General features: G+C 50.4%; 1 protein-coding gene across 8 annotated transcripts in view; it reads left to right on the plus strand.

Annotated features, from left to right (window-relative positions):
* EPS8 (EGFR pathway substrate 8, signaling adaptor) overlaps positions 1 to 15,392 on the plus strand; it is a 297,407-nt gene that overhangs the window by 92,947 nt on the left and 189,068 nt on the right. For 5 of the 8 annotated variants that reach the window (XM_075343463.1, XM_075343467.1, XM_075343469.1 and 2 more), the window contains one exon: positions 5,417 to 5,481. The exons of the other annotated variants lie outside the window; for them this stretch is intronic. In XM_075343463.1, coding sequence (XP_075199578.1) covers positions 5,417 to 5,481 — 65 coding nt within the window. The remainder of the gene's footprint in view (positions 1 to 5,416; positions 5,482 to 15,392) is intronic. 8 annotated transcript variants of the gene reach the window in all.

Here is a 15,392-nt window from a genome sequence, read left to right on the forward strand (position 1 = left end):
GGGCTGTGCTCTGACTGTAGTTGTGTCTGTATTGTGGGCTGCGCGCTGACTGTATTTGTGTCTGTAGTGTGGGCTGCGCTCTGACTGTATTTGTGTCTGTACTGTAGTGTGGGCTGCGCACTGACTGTATTTGTGTCTGTACTGTAGTGTGGGCTGCGCACTGACTGTATTTCTGTGTCTGTAGCGTGTGCTGCGCACTGACTGTATTTGTATCTGTACTGTAGTGTGGGCTGCGCTCTGACTGTATTTGTGTCTGTACTGTAGTGTGTGCTGTGCTCTGACTGTATTCGTGTCTGTATTGTGTGCTGCGCTCTGACTGTATTTGTGTCTGTACTGTAGTGTGGGCTGCGCTCTGACTGTATTTGTATCTTTACTGTAGTGTAGGCTGCGCGCTGACTGTATTTCTGTGTCTGTAGCGTGTGCTGCGCTCTTGCTGTATTTGTGTCTGTAGTGTGGGCTGCGCACTGACTGTATTTGTATCTGTACTGTAGTGTGGGCTGCGCACTGACTGTATTTGTATCTGTAGTGTAGTGTGGGCTGCGCTCTGACTGTATTTGTGTCTGTAGTGTGGGCTGCGCACTGACTGTATTTGTGTCTGTACTGTAGTGTGGGCTGCGCTCTGACTGTATTTGTGTCTGTAGTGTGGGCTGCGCACTGACTGTATTTGTATCTGTACTGAAGTGTGGGCTGCGCACTGACTGTATTTGTGTCTGTACTGAAGTGTGGGCTGCGCACTGACTGTATTTGTGTCTGTACTGTAGTGTGGGCTGCGCTCTGACTGTATTTGTATCTGTACTGAAGTGTGGGCTGCGCACTGACTGTATTTGTGTCTGTACTGTAGTGTGGGCTGCGCACTGACTGTATTTGTGTCTGTACTGTAGTGTGGGCTGCGCACTGACTGTATTTGTGTCTGTACTGAAGTGTGGGCTGCGCTCTGACTGTATTTGTCTGTACTGTAGTGTGGGCTGCGCACTGACTGTATTTGTATCTGTACTGAAGTGTGGGCTGCGCTCTGACTGTATTTGTATCTGTACTGAAGTGTGGGCTGCGCACTGACTGTATTTGTGTCTGTACTGTAGTGTGGGCTGCGCTCTGACTGTATTTGTGTCTGTACTGTAGTGTGGGCTGCTCTCTGACTGTATTTGTGTCTATAGTGTGGGCTGCGCTCTGACTGTATTTGTGTCTGTAGTGTGGGCTGCGCTCTGACTGTATTTGTGTCTGTAGTGTGGGCTGCGCTCTGACTGTATTTGTGTCTGTAGTGTGGGCTGCGCTCCGACTGTATTTGTGTCTGTACTGTATTGTGTGCTGTGCTCTGACTGTAGTTGTGTCTGTATTGTGGGCTGCGCGCTGACTGTATTTGTGTCTGTAGTGTGGGCTGCGCGCTGACTGTATTTGTATCTGTACTGTATTGTGTGCTGCGCACTGACTGTATTTCTGTGTCTGTATTGTGGGCTGCGCTCTGACTGTATTTGTGTCTGTACAGTATTGTGGGCTGTGCTCTGACTGTAGTTGTGTCTGTATTGTGGGCTGCGCGCTGACTGTATTTGTGTCTGTAGTGTGGGCTGCGCTCTGACTGTATGTGTGTCTGTATTGTGGGCTGTGCTCTGACTGTATTTGTGTCTGTACTGTAGTGTGGGCTGCGCACTGACTGTATTTGTGTCTGTACTGTAGTGTGGGCTGCGCACTGACTGTATTTCTGTGTCTGTAGCGTGTGCTGCGCACTGACTGTATTTGTATCTGTACTGTAGTGTGGGCTGCGCTCTGACTGTATTTGTGTCTGTACTGTAGTGTGTGCTGTGCTCTGACTGTATTCGTGTCTGTATTGTGTGCTGCTCTCTGACTGTATTTGTGTCTGTACTGTAGTGTAGGCTGCGCTCTGACTGTATTTCTGTGTCTGTAGCGTGTGCTGCGCTCTGACTGTATTTGTGTCTGTAGTGTGGGCTGCGCACTGACTGTATTTGTATCTGTACTGTAGTGTGGGCTGCGCACTGACTGTATTTGTATCTTTACTGTAGTGTAGGCTGCGCGCTGACTGTATTTCTGTGTCTGTAGCGTGTGCTGCGCTCTTGCTGTATTTGTGTCTGTAGTGTGGGCTGCGCACTGACTGTATTTGTATCTGTACTGTAGTGTGGGCTGCGCACTGACTGTATTTGTATCTGTAGTGTAGTGTGGGCTGCGCTCTGACTGTATTTGTGTCTGTAGTGTGGGCTGCGCACTGACTGTATTTGTATCTGTAGTGTAGTGTGGGCTGCGCTCTGACTGTATTTGTGTCTGTAGTGTGGGCTGCGCACTGACTGTATTTGTGTCTGTACTGTAGTGTGGGCTGTGCTCTGACTGTATTTGTATCTGTACTGAAGTGTGGGCTGCGCACTGACTGTATTTGTGTCTGTACTGAAGTGTGGGCTGCGCACTGACTGTATTTGTGTCTGTACTGAAGTGTGGGCTGCGCTCTGACTGTATTTGTGTCTGTACTGTAGTGTGGGCTGCGCACTGACTGTATTTGTGTCTGTACTGAAGTGTGGGCTGCGCTCTGACTGTATTTGTGTCTGTACTGTAGTGTGGGCTGCACACTGACTGTATTTGTATCTGTACTGAAGTGTGGGCTGCGCTCTGACTGTATTTGTATCTGTACTGAAGTGTGGGCTGCGCTCTGACTGTATTTCTGTGTCTGTAGCGTGTGCTGCGCTCTGACTGTATTTGTGTCTGTAGTGTGGGCTGCGCACTGACTGTATTTGTATCTGTACTGTAGTGTGGGCTGCGCACTGACTGTATTTGTATCTTTACTGTAGTGTAGGCTGCGCGCTGACTGTATTTCTGTGTCTGTAGCGTGTGCTGCGCTCTTGCTGTATTTGTGTCTGTAGTGTGGGCTGCGCACTGACTGTATTTGTATCTGTACTGTAGTGTGGGCTGCGCACTGACTGTATTTGTATCTGTAGTGTAGTGTGGGCTGCGCTCTGACTGTATTTGTGTCTGTAGTGTGGGCTGCGCACTGACTGTATTTGTATCTGTAGTGTAGTGTGGGCTGCGCACTGACTGTATTTGTGTCTGTACTGAAGTGTGGGCTGCGCACTGACTGTATTTGTGTCTGTAGTGTGGGCTGCGCACTGACTGTATTTGTGTCTGTAGTGTGGGCTGCGCACTGACTGTATTTGTATCTGTAGTGTAGTGTGGGCTGCGCACTGACTGTATTTGTGTCTGTACTGAAGTGTGGGCTGCGCTCTGACTGTATTTGTATCTGTAGTGTGGGCTGCGCACTGACTGTATTTGTGTCTGTACTGTAGTGTGGGCTGCGCACTGACTGTATTTGTGTCTGTACTGTAGTGTGGGCTGTGCTCTGACTGTATTTGTGTCTGTAGTGTGGGCTGCGCACTGACTGTATTTGTATCTGTAGTGTAGTGTGGGCTGCGCACTGACTGTATTTGTGTCTACTGTAGTGTGGGCTGCGCACTGACTGTATTTGTGTCTGTACTGTAGTGTGGGCTGTGCTCTGACTGTATTTGTGTCTGTAGTGTGGGCTGCGCACTGACTGTATTTGTATCTGTACTGTAGTGTGTGCTGCGCACTGACTGTATTTGTGTCTGTACTGTAGTGTGGGCTGTGCTCTGACTGTATTTGTGTCTGTAGTGTGGGCTGCGCTCTGACTGTATTTGTGTCTGTAGTGTGGGCTGCGCACTGACTGTATTTGTGTCTGTACTGTAGTGTGGGCTGCGCACTGACTGTATTTGTGTCTGTACTGTAGTGTGGGCTGCGCACTGACTGTATTTGTGTCTGTAGTGTGGGCTGCGCTCTGACTGTATTTGTGTCTGTAGTGTGGGCTGCGCACTGACTGTATTTGTATCTGTAGTGTAGTGTGGGCTGCGCACTGACTGTATTTGTGTCTGTAGCGTGTGCTGTGCTCTGACTGTATTTGTGTCTGTAGTGTGGGCTGCGCACTGACTGTATTTGTATCTGTACTGTAGTGTGTGCTGCGCACTGACTGTATCTGTACTGTAGTGTGGGCTGCGCTCTGACTGTATTTGTGTCTGTAGTGTGGGCTGCGCACTGACTGTATTTGTGTCTGTAGTGTGGGCTGCGCTCTGACTGTATTTGTGTCTGTAGTGTGGGCTGCGCACTGACTGTATTTGTATCTGTACTGTAGTGTGTGCTGCGCACTGACTGTATTTGTATCTGTACTGTAGTGTGGGCTGCGCACTGACTGTATTTGTATCTGTACTGTAGTGTGGGCTGCGCTCTGACTGTATTTGTATCTGTACTGTAGTGTGTGCTGCGCACTGACTATCTGTACTGTAGTGTGGGCTGCGCACTGACTGTATTTGTATCTGTACTGTAGTGTGGGCTGCGCTCTGACTGTATTTGTATCTGTAGTGTGGGCTGCGCACTGACTGTATTTGTGTCTGTACTGTAGTGTGGGCTGCGCACTGACTGTATTTGTGTCTGTACTGTAGTGTGGGCTGTGCTCTGACTGTATTTGTGTCTGTACTGTAGTGTGGGCTGCGCTCTGACTGTATTTGTGTCTGTAGTGTGGGCTGCGCACTGACTGTATTTGTGTCTGTAGAGTGGGCTGCGCACTGACTGTATTTGTGTCTGTAGTGTGGGCTGCGCACTGACTGTATTTGTATCTGTAGTGTGGGCTGCGCACTGACTGTATTTGTGTCTGTAGTGTGGGCTGCGCACTGACTGTATTTGTGTCTGTAGCGTGTGCTGTGCTCTGACTGTATTTGTGTCTGTAGTGTGGGCTGCGCACTGACTGTATTTGTATCTGTACTGTAGTGTGTGCTGCGCACTGACTGTATCTGTACTGTAGTGTGGGCTGCGCTCTGACTGTATTTGTGTCTGTAGTGTGGGCTGCGCACTGACTGTATTTGTGTCTGTAGTGTGGGCTGCGCTCTGACTGTATTTGTATCTGTACTGTAGTGTGGGCTGCGCACTGACTGTATTTGTATCTGTACTGTAGTGTGGGCTGCGCTCTGACTGTATTTGTATCTGTACTGTAGTGTGTGCTGCGCACTGACTATCTGTACTGTAGTGTGGGCTGCGCACTGACTGTATTTGTATCTGTACTGTAGTGTGGGCTGCGCACTGACTGTATTTGTATCTGTACTGTAGTGTGGGCTGCGCACTGACTGTATTTGTATCTGTACTGTAGTGTGGGCTGCGCACTGACTGTATTTGTATCTGTACTGTAGTGTGGGCTGCGCACTGACTGTATTTGTATCTCTACTGTAGTGTGTGCTGCGCACTGACTATCTGTACTGTAGTGTCGGCTGCGCGCTGACTGTATTTCTGTGTCTGCAGCGTGTGCTGTGCTCTTGCTGCTTTCTCCGTGGCCCCTGTAGAGTAGATGAGTCCACTAGTAGATGCTACCACTAATCACCATTCATGGTTGTCTCACGTTGCCTCTGTTCCTTTTCTGCAGCAATTATGACTTGTCCTCTGTAAAATCTGAGAAGACTGGAAGAGGAAATGCCAAGAGTCTATACGGTAAAGTGTACTTGGGCGTGAAATGTGCACATATATGTCAGTATCCAATGTGTAGCTGGGGCCGGGTCCAGTGGTCCCCTCTCTGGGGGTGACGGTATAGTGGCTGCTCACACAGAGTTAACCCTTCCTCTGATCTTCTGCTCTTACTGATCGCAGGGGATGGGATATATTTTCTTCGATCTTCATCAAAGCTTAAGAAGAAAGGTATCAGTGCTCCGTGTGCCGTGTTCTGTGTGCCCCTGTCTCTGATCCTGTCCCTCGCTATACAGGGCAATATGGCCACCAGGTAGCCGCAGTCACACGAGGGAGGATGAGCTGGGGCTTTATGGCAGGACTACTGCCTGGATACGGGTTGTGACCCCCGGCTTCATGCCCAGGTTACATAGGTAGGGGCGGGGGAGCTTTCTCCTTGGGGTGTGCTGTGCTGCTGGGGGCAATAATGCTTTATACATGGATCGAAATTCACAGACGAGCGAAGGGCTGATATTGCTCTGCACGGGTGACCTCCAGGCTCCAGATCTCTCCGTCCTCTACAGCTCTGAGCGGGAGATGCCTTCATCTTCTACACAATCATCTCAGCTTCTCATACAGAAATGTGACTGCGAACATTCACAGATGATCCGTTCTGCGGAGTCTTCTCATGTCCCTGCATTGTTACTGTTCTGCTCCTAACTATCTCCATCTTAATTTTCTTACTATTTTGTAAATCCACCTCTGCCTGATTCCTTCTGAGCTCCATCAGATCCCAGCATGTCTCCACCGACATCTGCTCCCAGGTCACTTCTCCACGTTCCCAGTGTTGGTGTATACTGGTCAGGTCTCTTCTCCATGTTCCCAGTGTTGGTGTATACTGGTCAGGTCTCTTCTCCACGTTCCCAGTGTTGGTGTATACTGGTCAGGTCTCTCCTCCACGTTCCCAGTGTTGGTGTATACTGATCAGGTCTCTTCTCCACGTTCCCAGTGTTGGTGTATACTGGACAGGTCTCTTCTCCACGTTCCCAGTGTTGGTGTATACTGGTCAGGTCTCTTCTCCATGTTCCCAGTGTTGGTGTATACTGGACAGGTCTCTTCTCCATGTTCCCAGTGTTAGTGTATACTGGTCAGGTCTCTTCTCCATGTTCCCAGTGTTGGTGTATACTGGTCAGGTCTCTTCTCCATGTTCCCAGTGTTGGTGTATACTGGTTAGGTCTCTTCTCCATGTTCCCAGTGTTGTTGTATACTGGTCAGGTCTCTTCTCCATGTTCCCAGTGTTGGTATATACTGGTCGGGTCTCTTCTCCACGTTCCCAGTGTTGGTATATACTGGTCAGGTCTCTTCTCCATGTTCCCAGTGTTGGTATATACTGATCAGGTCTCTTCTCCATGTTCCCAGTGTTGTTGTATACTGGTCAGGTCTCTTCTCCACGTTCCCAGTGTTAGTGTATACTGGTCAGCTCTCTTCTCCATGTACCCAGTGTTGGTGTATACTGATCAGGTCTCTTCTCCATGTTCCCAGTGTTGGTGTATACTGATCAGGTCTCTTCTCCATGTTCCCAGTGTTGTTGTATACTGGTCAGGTCTCTTCTCCACGTTCCCAGTGTTGGTGTATACTGGTCAGCTCTCTTCTCCATGTACCCAGTGTTGGTGTATACTGATCAGGTCTCTTCTCCATGTTCCCAGTGTTGGTATATACTGATCAGGTCTCTTCTCCATGTACCCAGTGTTGGTGTATACTGGTCAGGTCTCTTCTCCATGTTCCCAGTGTTGGTGTATACTGGTCAGATCTCTTCTCCACGTTCCCAGTGTTGGTGTATACTGGTCAGGTCTCTTCTCCACGTTCCCAGTGTTGGTGTATACTGGTCAGGTCTCTTCTCCACGTTCCCAGTGTTGGTGTATACTGGTCATGTCTCTTCTCCACGTTCCCAGTGTTGGTGTATACTGGTCATGTCTCCTCTCCACGTTCCCAGTGTTGGTGTATACTGGTCAGGTCTCTTCTCCACGTTCCCAGTGTTGGTGTATACTGGTCAGGTCTCTTCTCCACGTTCCCAGTGTTGGTGTATACTGGTCAGATCTCTTCTCCACGTTCCCAGTGTTGGTGTATACTGGGAAGGTCTCTTCTCCATGTTCCCAGTGTTGGTGTATACTGGGAAGGTCTCTTCTACACGTTCCCAGTGTTGGTGTACACTGGTCCGGTCTCTTCTCCACGTTCCCAGTGTTGGTGTATACCGGTCAGGTCTCTTCTCCACGTTCCCAGTGTTGGTGTATACTGGTCAGATCTCTTCTCCATGTTCCCAGTGTTGGTGTATACTGGTCAGATCTCTTCTCCACGTTCCCAGTGTTGGTGTATACTGGTCAGATCTCTTCTCCACGTTCCCAGTGTTGGTGTATACTGGTCAGGTCTCTTCTCCACGTTCCCAGTGTTGGTGTATACTGGTCAGGTCTCTTCTCCACGTTCCCAGTGTTGGTGTATACTGGTCATGTCTCTTCTCCACGTTCCCAGTGTTGGTGTATACTGGTCATGTCTCCTCTCCACGTTCCCAGTGTTGGTGTATACTGGTCAGGTCTCTTCTCCACGTTCCCAGTGTTGGTGTATACTGGTCAGGTCTCTTCTCCACGTTCCCAGTGTTGGTGTATACTGGTCAGATCTCTTCTCCACATTCCCAGTGTTGGTGTATACTGGTCGGGTCTCTTCTCCATGTTCCCAGTGTTGGTGTATACTGGTCAGATCTCTTCTCCACGTTCCCAGTGTTGGTGTATACTGGTCAGATCTCTTCTCCACATTCCTAGTGTTGGTGTATACTGGTCTGGTCTCTTCTCCACGTTCCCAGTGTTGGTGTATACTGGTCTGGTCTCCTCTCCACGTTCCCAGTGTTGGTGTATACTGGTCAGGTCTCTTCTCCATGTTCCCAGTGTTGGTGTATACTGGTCAGATCTCTTCTCCACGTTCCCAGTGTTGGTGTATACTGGTCAGATCTCTTCTCCACATTCCCAGTGTTGGTGTATACTGGTCGGGTCTCTTCTCCATGTTCCCAGTGTTGGTGTATACTGGTCAGGTCTCTTATCCACATTCCCAGTGTTGGTGTATACTGGTCAGGTCTCTTCTCCACGTTCCCAGTGTTGGTGTATACCGGTCAGGTCTCTTCTCCACGTTCCCAGTGTTGGTGTATACTGGTCAGATTTCTTCTCCACATTCTCAGTGTTGGTGTGTATACTGGTCGGCTCTCTTGAAGATGTATACAGCTTTTTCTCCCCCCACAAGTGTTGGATTGGGTTGAGGTCTGGGGACTGTGGGAACAATCCAGCACCCCTGCTTAATTGTTACTGAACAATTTCTTCTCCAATCTCGTCGTATGCTTCTGGTCATTGTCCTGCTGTAACACTATGTCGTCCTTTTCGTACCCATAGTACTCAAGTGTATGAAGTAACTCATCTTGTGGGATCCTCACATATAGCTCAGCATTGAGACCACATCCATCCTGGCCAAGTATCCAATGCCTTTGGCTGTAAATGTAGCGTACCACAGGGCCTTAGGGTACTCGTCACCGGGCCAGTGGTTCCTTGGGGTAGCTGTGACTGGCCTGACCCGGCTCCGTGACCCCGTTGGCTACATGAGAAACAAGAACAGCAAACAAACAGTACAAATAGGGATGTAATGAGGATGACGGGTTCCTGGGAAGCGTATCACCGGTTGCAGCGGTGACTGGGGTCTCTGCCTCCTCCGCCGCCGACCCTTCCTGCAACTAGTCCTCTCCCAAGGGCAGTACTGGATGGGGAGTGGGGATGCTTCGCAGGGCCTCCCACGGTATGCGGCCAGGAACTAACTGCCGCTGCACAGTCTTTCTCTCCAGGGCAGGTGTTATGTGCAGCCGTGATGCTATCGCTCCCCACGGGCGGAGCGGGGTACCCCGGGAGGTTGGTGTGAACGGGGGCGGCAGTCCACGGGAGCGCTGGCAGTTACTCAGAGTCACCAAGTGCGGGTTCCAGTCACTTTATTTACTGGCTCAGGTGGTATCGCACCCCGGGTGCTGGTCCTCGCCATCAGAGACTCCGGTCACTTCCCGGGCAAGTCAGAGGCTGGATCCGGTTTGGTAATCTGTGGCCTTTCGCTGTACTCTCCCCTAGTCTTGGCCCGTACAGGCCGACAGCATGGGCCTCTTGTGGGTCGGACCTCTGTCCCATCTTCCCAGGCTCCCTCCCTGCTGCCGCACCATGGCCACCCGAATTGGGGCTTTGTACCTCTCCCGTGCTCAGTCCCGTGCTCTGGCGACTGCTCCCCTTTTTTTTTTTTTTTTTTTTTGAACCTTAAATTTTATTGATTTTTAACAATAAAAATTGAACATACATGTTGTTTGTTATTTTGTCCAGTCGGTTATCCTTAAGGCTCTGTGCGCACTAGGCCGTTTTGCCCGCGGATTTACCCGCGGATTTGCTGCACAAATTTCTTGAGAAATGTCTGCAATCTTTGTGCAGACATTTCCCAGCAAATCCTATGAGAAAAAAAAATATCTGTGCGCACTGTGCGGATTTTTTTCAAGAAATTTCCTTGAGAAAATTTTCTCGAGAAACTTTCTTGAGAAAATGAGCATATCCATTATTTTCCGCAGGTACCTGCGGTATACCCCCGGAATTTCACTCCATTCACTGTAATGTAATCGCGAAATTCCGGGGGTATACCGCAGGTAGCAAATGATGTGCGGTATACCCCCGGTAGAGCCGCAATTTACCTGCGGTAATGCTCATCGCTGCCTGCGGTTTTGCAGGAAGCGATGTCATTATGCCAGGAAGAGGAAGCGGAGCAGAGTAAACACAGACGTCACACTCCCTGGACGCCGCACAGAAGCGCTTCCGTGTGACCTCCAGGTCTGTCCCGTGCAGTCTGTGTCCTGCTCCGGCCTCGCGGCTGCCTGCACTGCAGCGTGTCAGTGTCTGCCCGCAGTGTCAGCAGCCTGTCACGCTGCAGCGCAGGCAGACACTGACACAGGCAGACACTGACACTGCACTGCAGGGTGTCAGTGTCTGCCCGCAGTGTCAGCAGCTTGTCACGCTGCAGCGCAGGCAGACACTGACACAGGCAGACACTGACACTGCACTGCAGGGTGTCAGTGTCTGCCCGCAGTGTCAGCAGCCTGTCACGCGGCAGCGCAGGCAGACACTGACACAGACTGACACTGCACTGCAGGGTGTCAGTGTCTGCCCGCAGTGTCAGCAGCCTGTCACGCTGCAGCGCAGGCAAACACTGACACAGACTGACACTGCACTGCAGGGTGTCAGTGTCTGCCCGCAGTGTCAGCAGCTTGTCACGCGGCAGCGCAGGCAGACACTGACACCCTGCAGTGCGTGCAGCCGCGGGGATGACAATCGCTGCTGTCAGGAGGTGAGATCATTACCTGCTGTGACGATCTCCTGCCTCCTGACGTCAGCGCTGTCACTGCTGTCTATGCCCGTCTCGCGAGCGGCCCGAGACTGTCACTAGCGGTGACGTCACGGGCTCTCGCGATACTTCTGACAACGCGGCGGGCATAGAAGTCAGTGACAGTGCTGACGTCAGCAGTACAGGAGATGATCACAGAAGGTAATGATCTCATCTATGCTCCTGATGGCAGCGCTCGTCATCCCCTGCAGTGACCTGAGCTGACCTATTGATGTTAGCTCAGGTCACTGCATTGCTCTCCCAGCCAATGGGGAACATTCTGTTCTTCATTGACTGGGACAGCGACTATGGTATGGATCGCCGTGCCCCCCCCCCCCCCCCTTATTGGATTACGCCGGATGTGGAATTGATTGTTCTTTTCAATAAATTGGTTAAAGAGGGAATGTTTTGGGGAGTGTTTTTTCAAATAAAACTTTTTTTGTCGTCTATTTTTTATTTCTTACTGACTGGGTTGGTGATGTCGGGTATCTGATAGACGCCTGACCTCACCAACCCCAGGGCTTGATGCCAGGTGACATTACACATCTTGCATCAACCCCATATATTACCTCGTTTGCCAACGCACCAGGGCGCGGGATGAGCTGGGGCGAAGCGCCAGGTTTGGCACGTCTAATGGATGCGCCACTTCTGGGGCGGCTGCGGCCTGCTATTTTTAGGCTGGGGAGTGTCCAATAACAGTGGACCTCCCTAGTCTGAGAATACCAGACCACAGCTGTCCGCTTTACCTTGGCTGGTGATCCAATTTGGGGGGGACCCCCACGTTTTTTGTTTTAAATTATTTATTTAATGTAAAATAACAGCGTGGGGTGCCCTCTATTTTGGATTACCAGCCAAGGTGACGCTGCCAGCTGTGGTTTGCAGGCTGCAGCCGACTGCTTTACCCTAGCTGGCTACAAAAGATGGGGGGACCTCACGTCGTTTTTTTTTTAATTATTTATTTATTTTATGGCTAAATACAAGGCTAAGCACCCTTTAGTGCCACATGAAAGTCACTAAAGGGTGCCAGCTTAGAATATGCAGGGAGGTGTGACATTCTATAGGTCTTTCTCATCTATCTATCTATCTATCTATGGCCCGTTTCACACGTCAGTGAAAAACACTGACGTTTTTCACTGGCGTGTAAAACACGCACTTGTCCCTGCGTGTGCCGTGAATTACGGCACACGTGGGTTGTCTAAGTGCAATCCGGGCTCCATTCTCCGTGGCCCGTGATTGCACTTAGAAACCAACTCACCTGTGCGCGCTCCCGCTCTCCATGGTGCTGAATCCTCCCGCGGTGCAGCATCCGGCCGGCGCTGACCCCCGCAGCAGCTGCTTCCGGGTCGGCTGTGTCGTGCATCATAAATATGCGCGACAGTAATCAGCCGGCTCAGAAGCAGCAGGGAGAACGGGCTGCAGAAAGCGCCGCTGAAGCCGGTTGAGTAAAAATGATTTTTATTTTAAAAGCACGTTTTTTTCTGGCACGTGTTTGACGGACCACACCACTGCGTGGTCCGTGGGACATCAGTGATGCCAAAAAAAAATGGACATGTCTCCGTGCAGCAATCACGCACACGCGGGTACGCTGCACGCAGACACGTGCAGTGACAAATCACTGACGTGTGAGTAGACCCCTTCATTATAATGTGTCCGCGTATGTCAGTGATTCTGGTACGTTTAAAAAAAAGCACAAACGTCCCAGAATCACTGACGTGTGAAAGGGGCCTATCTATCTATTCATCTATCCATCTTTCACTCTATCCATTATCTGTCTATCGATTATCTATATTATTTATTGCAAAACCGCAGGGAGCAACCTGCGGTAAATCCGCGGCAAATCCGCATGCGTTTTTGCCGCGGATTTTTCCGCAGGTGCGGAAATCTTCCACTCCCAGAAGTTTCTCAAGAAATTTTCTTGAGAAAATTCACATTTCTAGTGCGCACAAAGCCTAATAGTAAAGATTATCCATTCCCAGTCATTCGTTGTTAACAATTGAACTGTCAACATATAATATCAAACCCCAATGATTATACCGCCACTTCAGCACCAGATGGGCGCGAGCACCAGCACCCCCTTCTCCCATTCTCGCCTGGAATCGGAGTAAGCTAGCCACTTCCCCCATGTTACTTCAAACTTGAACCCTGTATTATTTTTAATTGCAATCATCTGCTCCATGCTACAATTGTATTGCATCTTGGCCCTTATTTCTTGAGCAGTCGGAACCTGCGGTGTTTTCCATTTACTCGCAATACACACTCTTACCACTGTCAGAAATTGTACGGTTATTATTACATCATTGTAATCCATGTCTTCCAGGCCTATAGACAACAGGGCTTTTTCGGGGCCCAGCTCCATATTATATCCCAGTATTGAACTTAAGCACTGTTGTGTTTCTGTCCAAACCGGTTGTATCATCCCACACTCCCACCAGATGTGAAGCAATGAACCTGGCTGGTTGTATCATCCCACACTCCCACCAGATGTGAAGCAATGAACCTGGCTGGTTGTATCATCCCACACTCCCACCAGATGTGAAGCAATGAGCCCGGCCGGTTGTATCATCCCACACTCCCACCAGATGTGAAGCAATGAGCCCGGCCGGTTGTATCATCCCACACTCCCACCAGATGTGAAGCAATGAGCCCGGCCAGTTGTATCATCCCACACTCCCACCAGATGTGAAGCAATGAGCCCGGCCGGTTGTATCATCCCACACTCCCACCAGATGTGAAGCAATGCGCCCGGCCGGTTGTATTATCCCACACTCCCACCAGATGTGAAGCAATGCGCCCGGCCGGTTGTATCATCCCATACTCCCACCAGATGTGAAGCAATGAGCCTGGCCGGTTGTATCATCCCACACTCCCACCAGATGTGAAGCAATGAGCCCGGCCGATTGTATCATCCCACACTCCCACCAGATGTGAAGCAATGAACCCGGCCGGTTGTAACATCCCACACTCCCACCAGATGTGAAGTAATGAGCCCGGCCGATTGTATCATCCCACACTCCCACCAGATGTGAAGCAATGAGCCCGTCCGGTTGTATCATCCCACACTCCCACCAGATGTGAAGCAATGAACCCGTCCGGTTGTATCATCCCACACTCCCACCAGATGTGAAGCAATAAGCCCGGCTGGTTGTATCATCCCACACTCCCACCAGATGTGAAGCAATGAGCCCGTCCGGTTGTATCATCCCACACTCCCACCAGATGTGAAGCAATGAGCCCGTCCGGTTGTATCATCCCACACTCCCACCAGATGTGAAGCAATGAACCTGGCCGGTTGTAACATCCCACACTCCCACCAGATGTGAAGCAATGAGCCCGGCTGGTTGTATCATCCCACACTCCCACCAGATGTGAAGCAATGAACCCGGCCGGTTGTATCATCCCACACTCCCACCAGATGTGAAGCAATGAGCCCGGCCGGTTGTATCATCCCACACTCCCACCAGATGTGAAGCAATGAGCCCGGCCGATTGTATCATCCCACACTCCCACCAGATGTGAAGCAATGAGCCTGGCCGGTTGTATCATCCTACACTCCCACCAGATGTGAAGCAATGAGCCTGGCCGGTTGTATCATCCCACACTCCCACCAGATGTGAAGCAATGAGCCCGGCTGGTTGTATCATCCCACACTCCCACCAGATGTGAAGCAATGAGCCCGGCCGGTTGTATCATCCCACACTCCCACCAGATGTGAAGCAATGAGCCTGGCCGGTTGTATCATCCCACACTCCCACCAGATGTGAAGCAATGAGCCCGGCTGGTTGTATCATCCCACACTCCCACCAGATGTGAAGCAATGAGCCCGGCCGGTTGTATCATCCCACACTCCCACCAGATGTGAAGCAATAAGCCCGTCTGGTTGTATCATCCCATACTCCCACCAGATGTGAAGCAATAAGCCCGGCCGGTTGTAACATCCCACACTCCCACCAGATGTGAAGCAATAAGCCCGTCTGGTTGTATCATCCCATACTCCCACCAGATGTGAAGCAATGAACCCGGCCGGTTGTATCATCCCACACTCCCACCAGATGTGAAGCAATGAACCTGGCTGGTTGTATCATCCCACACTCCCACCAGATGTGAAGTAATGAGCCCGGCCAGTTGTATCATCCCACACTCCCACCAGATGTGAAGCAATGAGCCCGGCCGGTTGTAACATCCCACACTCCCACCAGATGTGAAGCAATGAGCCCGGCCAGTTGTATCATCCCACATTCCCACCAGATGTGAAGCAATAAGCCCGTCTGGTTGTTACACCTCCAGCATTTATCTGAGCTCCGAGGATAGATTTTCTGTAGCCTTACTGGCGTGTAATACCACCTATATAGGAGTTTCCTTGATATCTCTAAATGGTTGGTTCTCTAATTGAGTTTTCAAATCTTTTCCCCATTTCTTCACATATGGTAAGGAGTGCGGCTTTTGTGTCATTCAGGGCTTCATACGCCCTTGATATCCCCCCCTTTGTGTCTTTGTTAACCTCAAAGAAATTTTCATATGATGAT

Source organism: Anomaloglossus baeobatrachus, chromosome 4 (assembly GCF_048569485.1).
Source record: "Anomaloglossus baeobatrachus isolate aAnoBae1 chromosome 4, aAnoBae1.hap1, whole genome shotgun sequence".
Lineage (NCBI taxonomy): Eukaryota > Metazoa > Chordata > Amphibia > Anura > Aromobatidae > Anomaloglossus > Anomaloglossus baeobatrachus.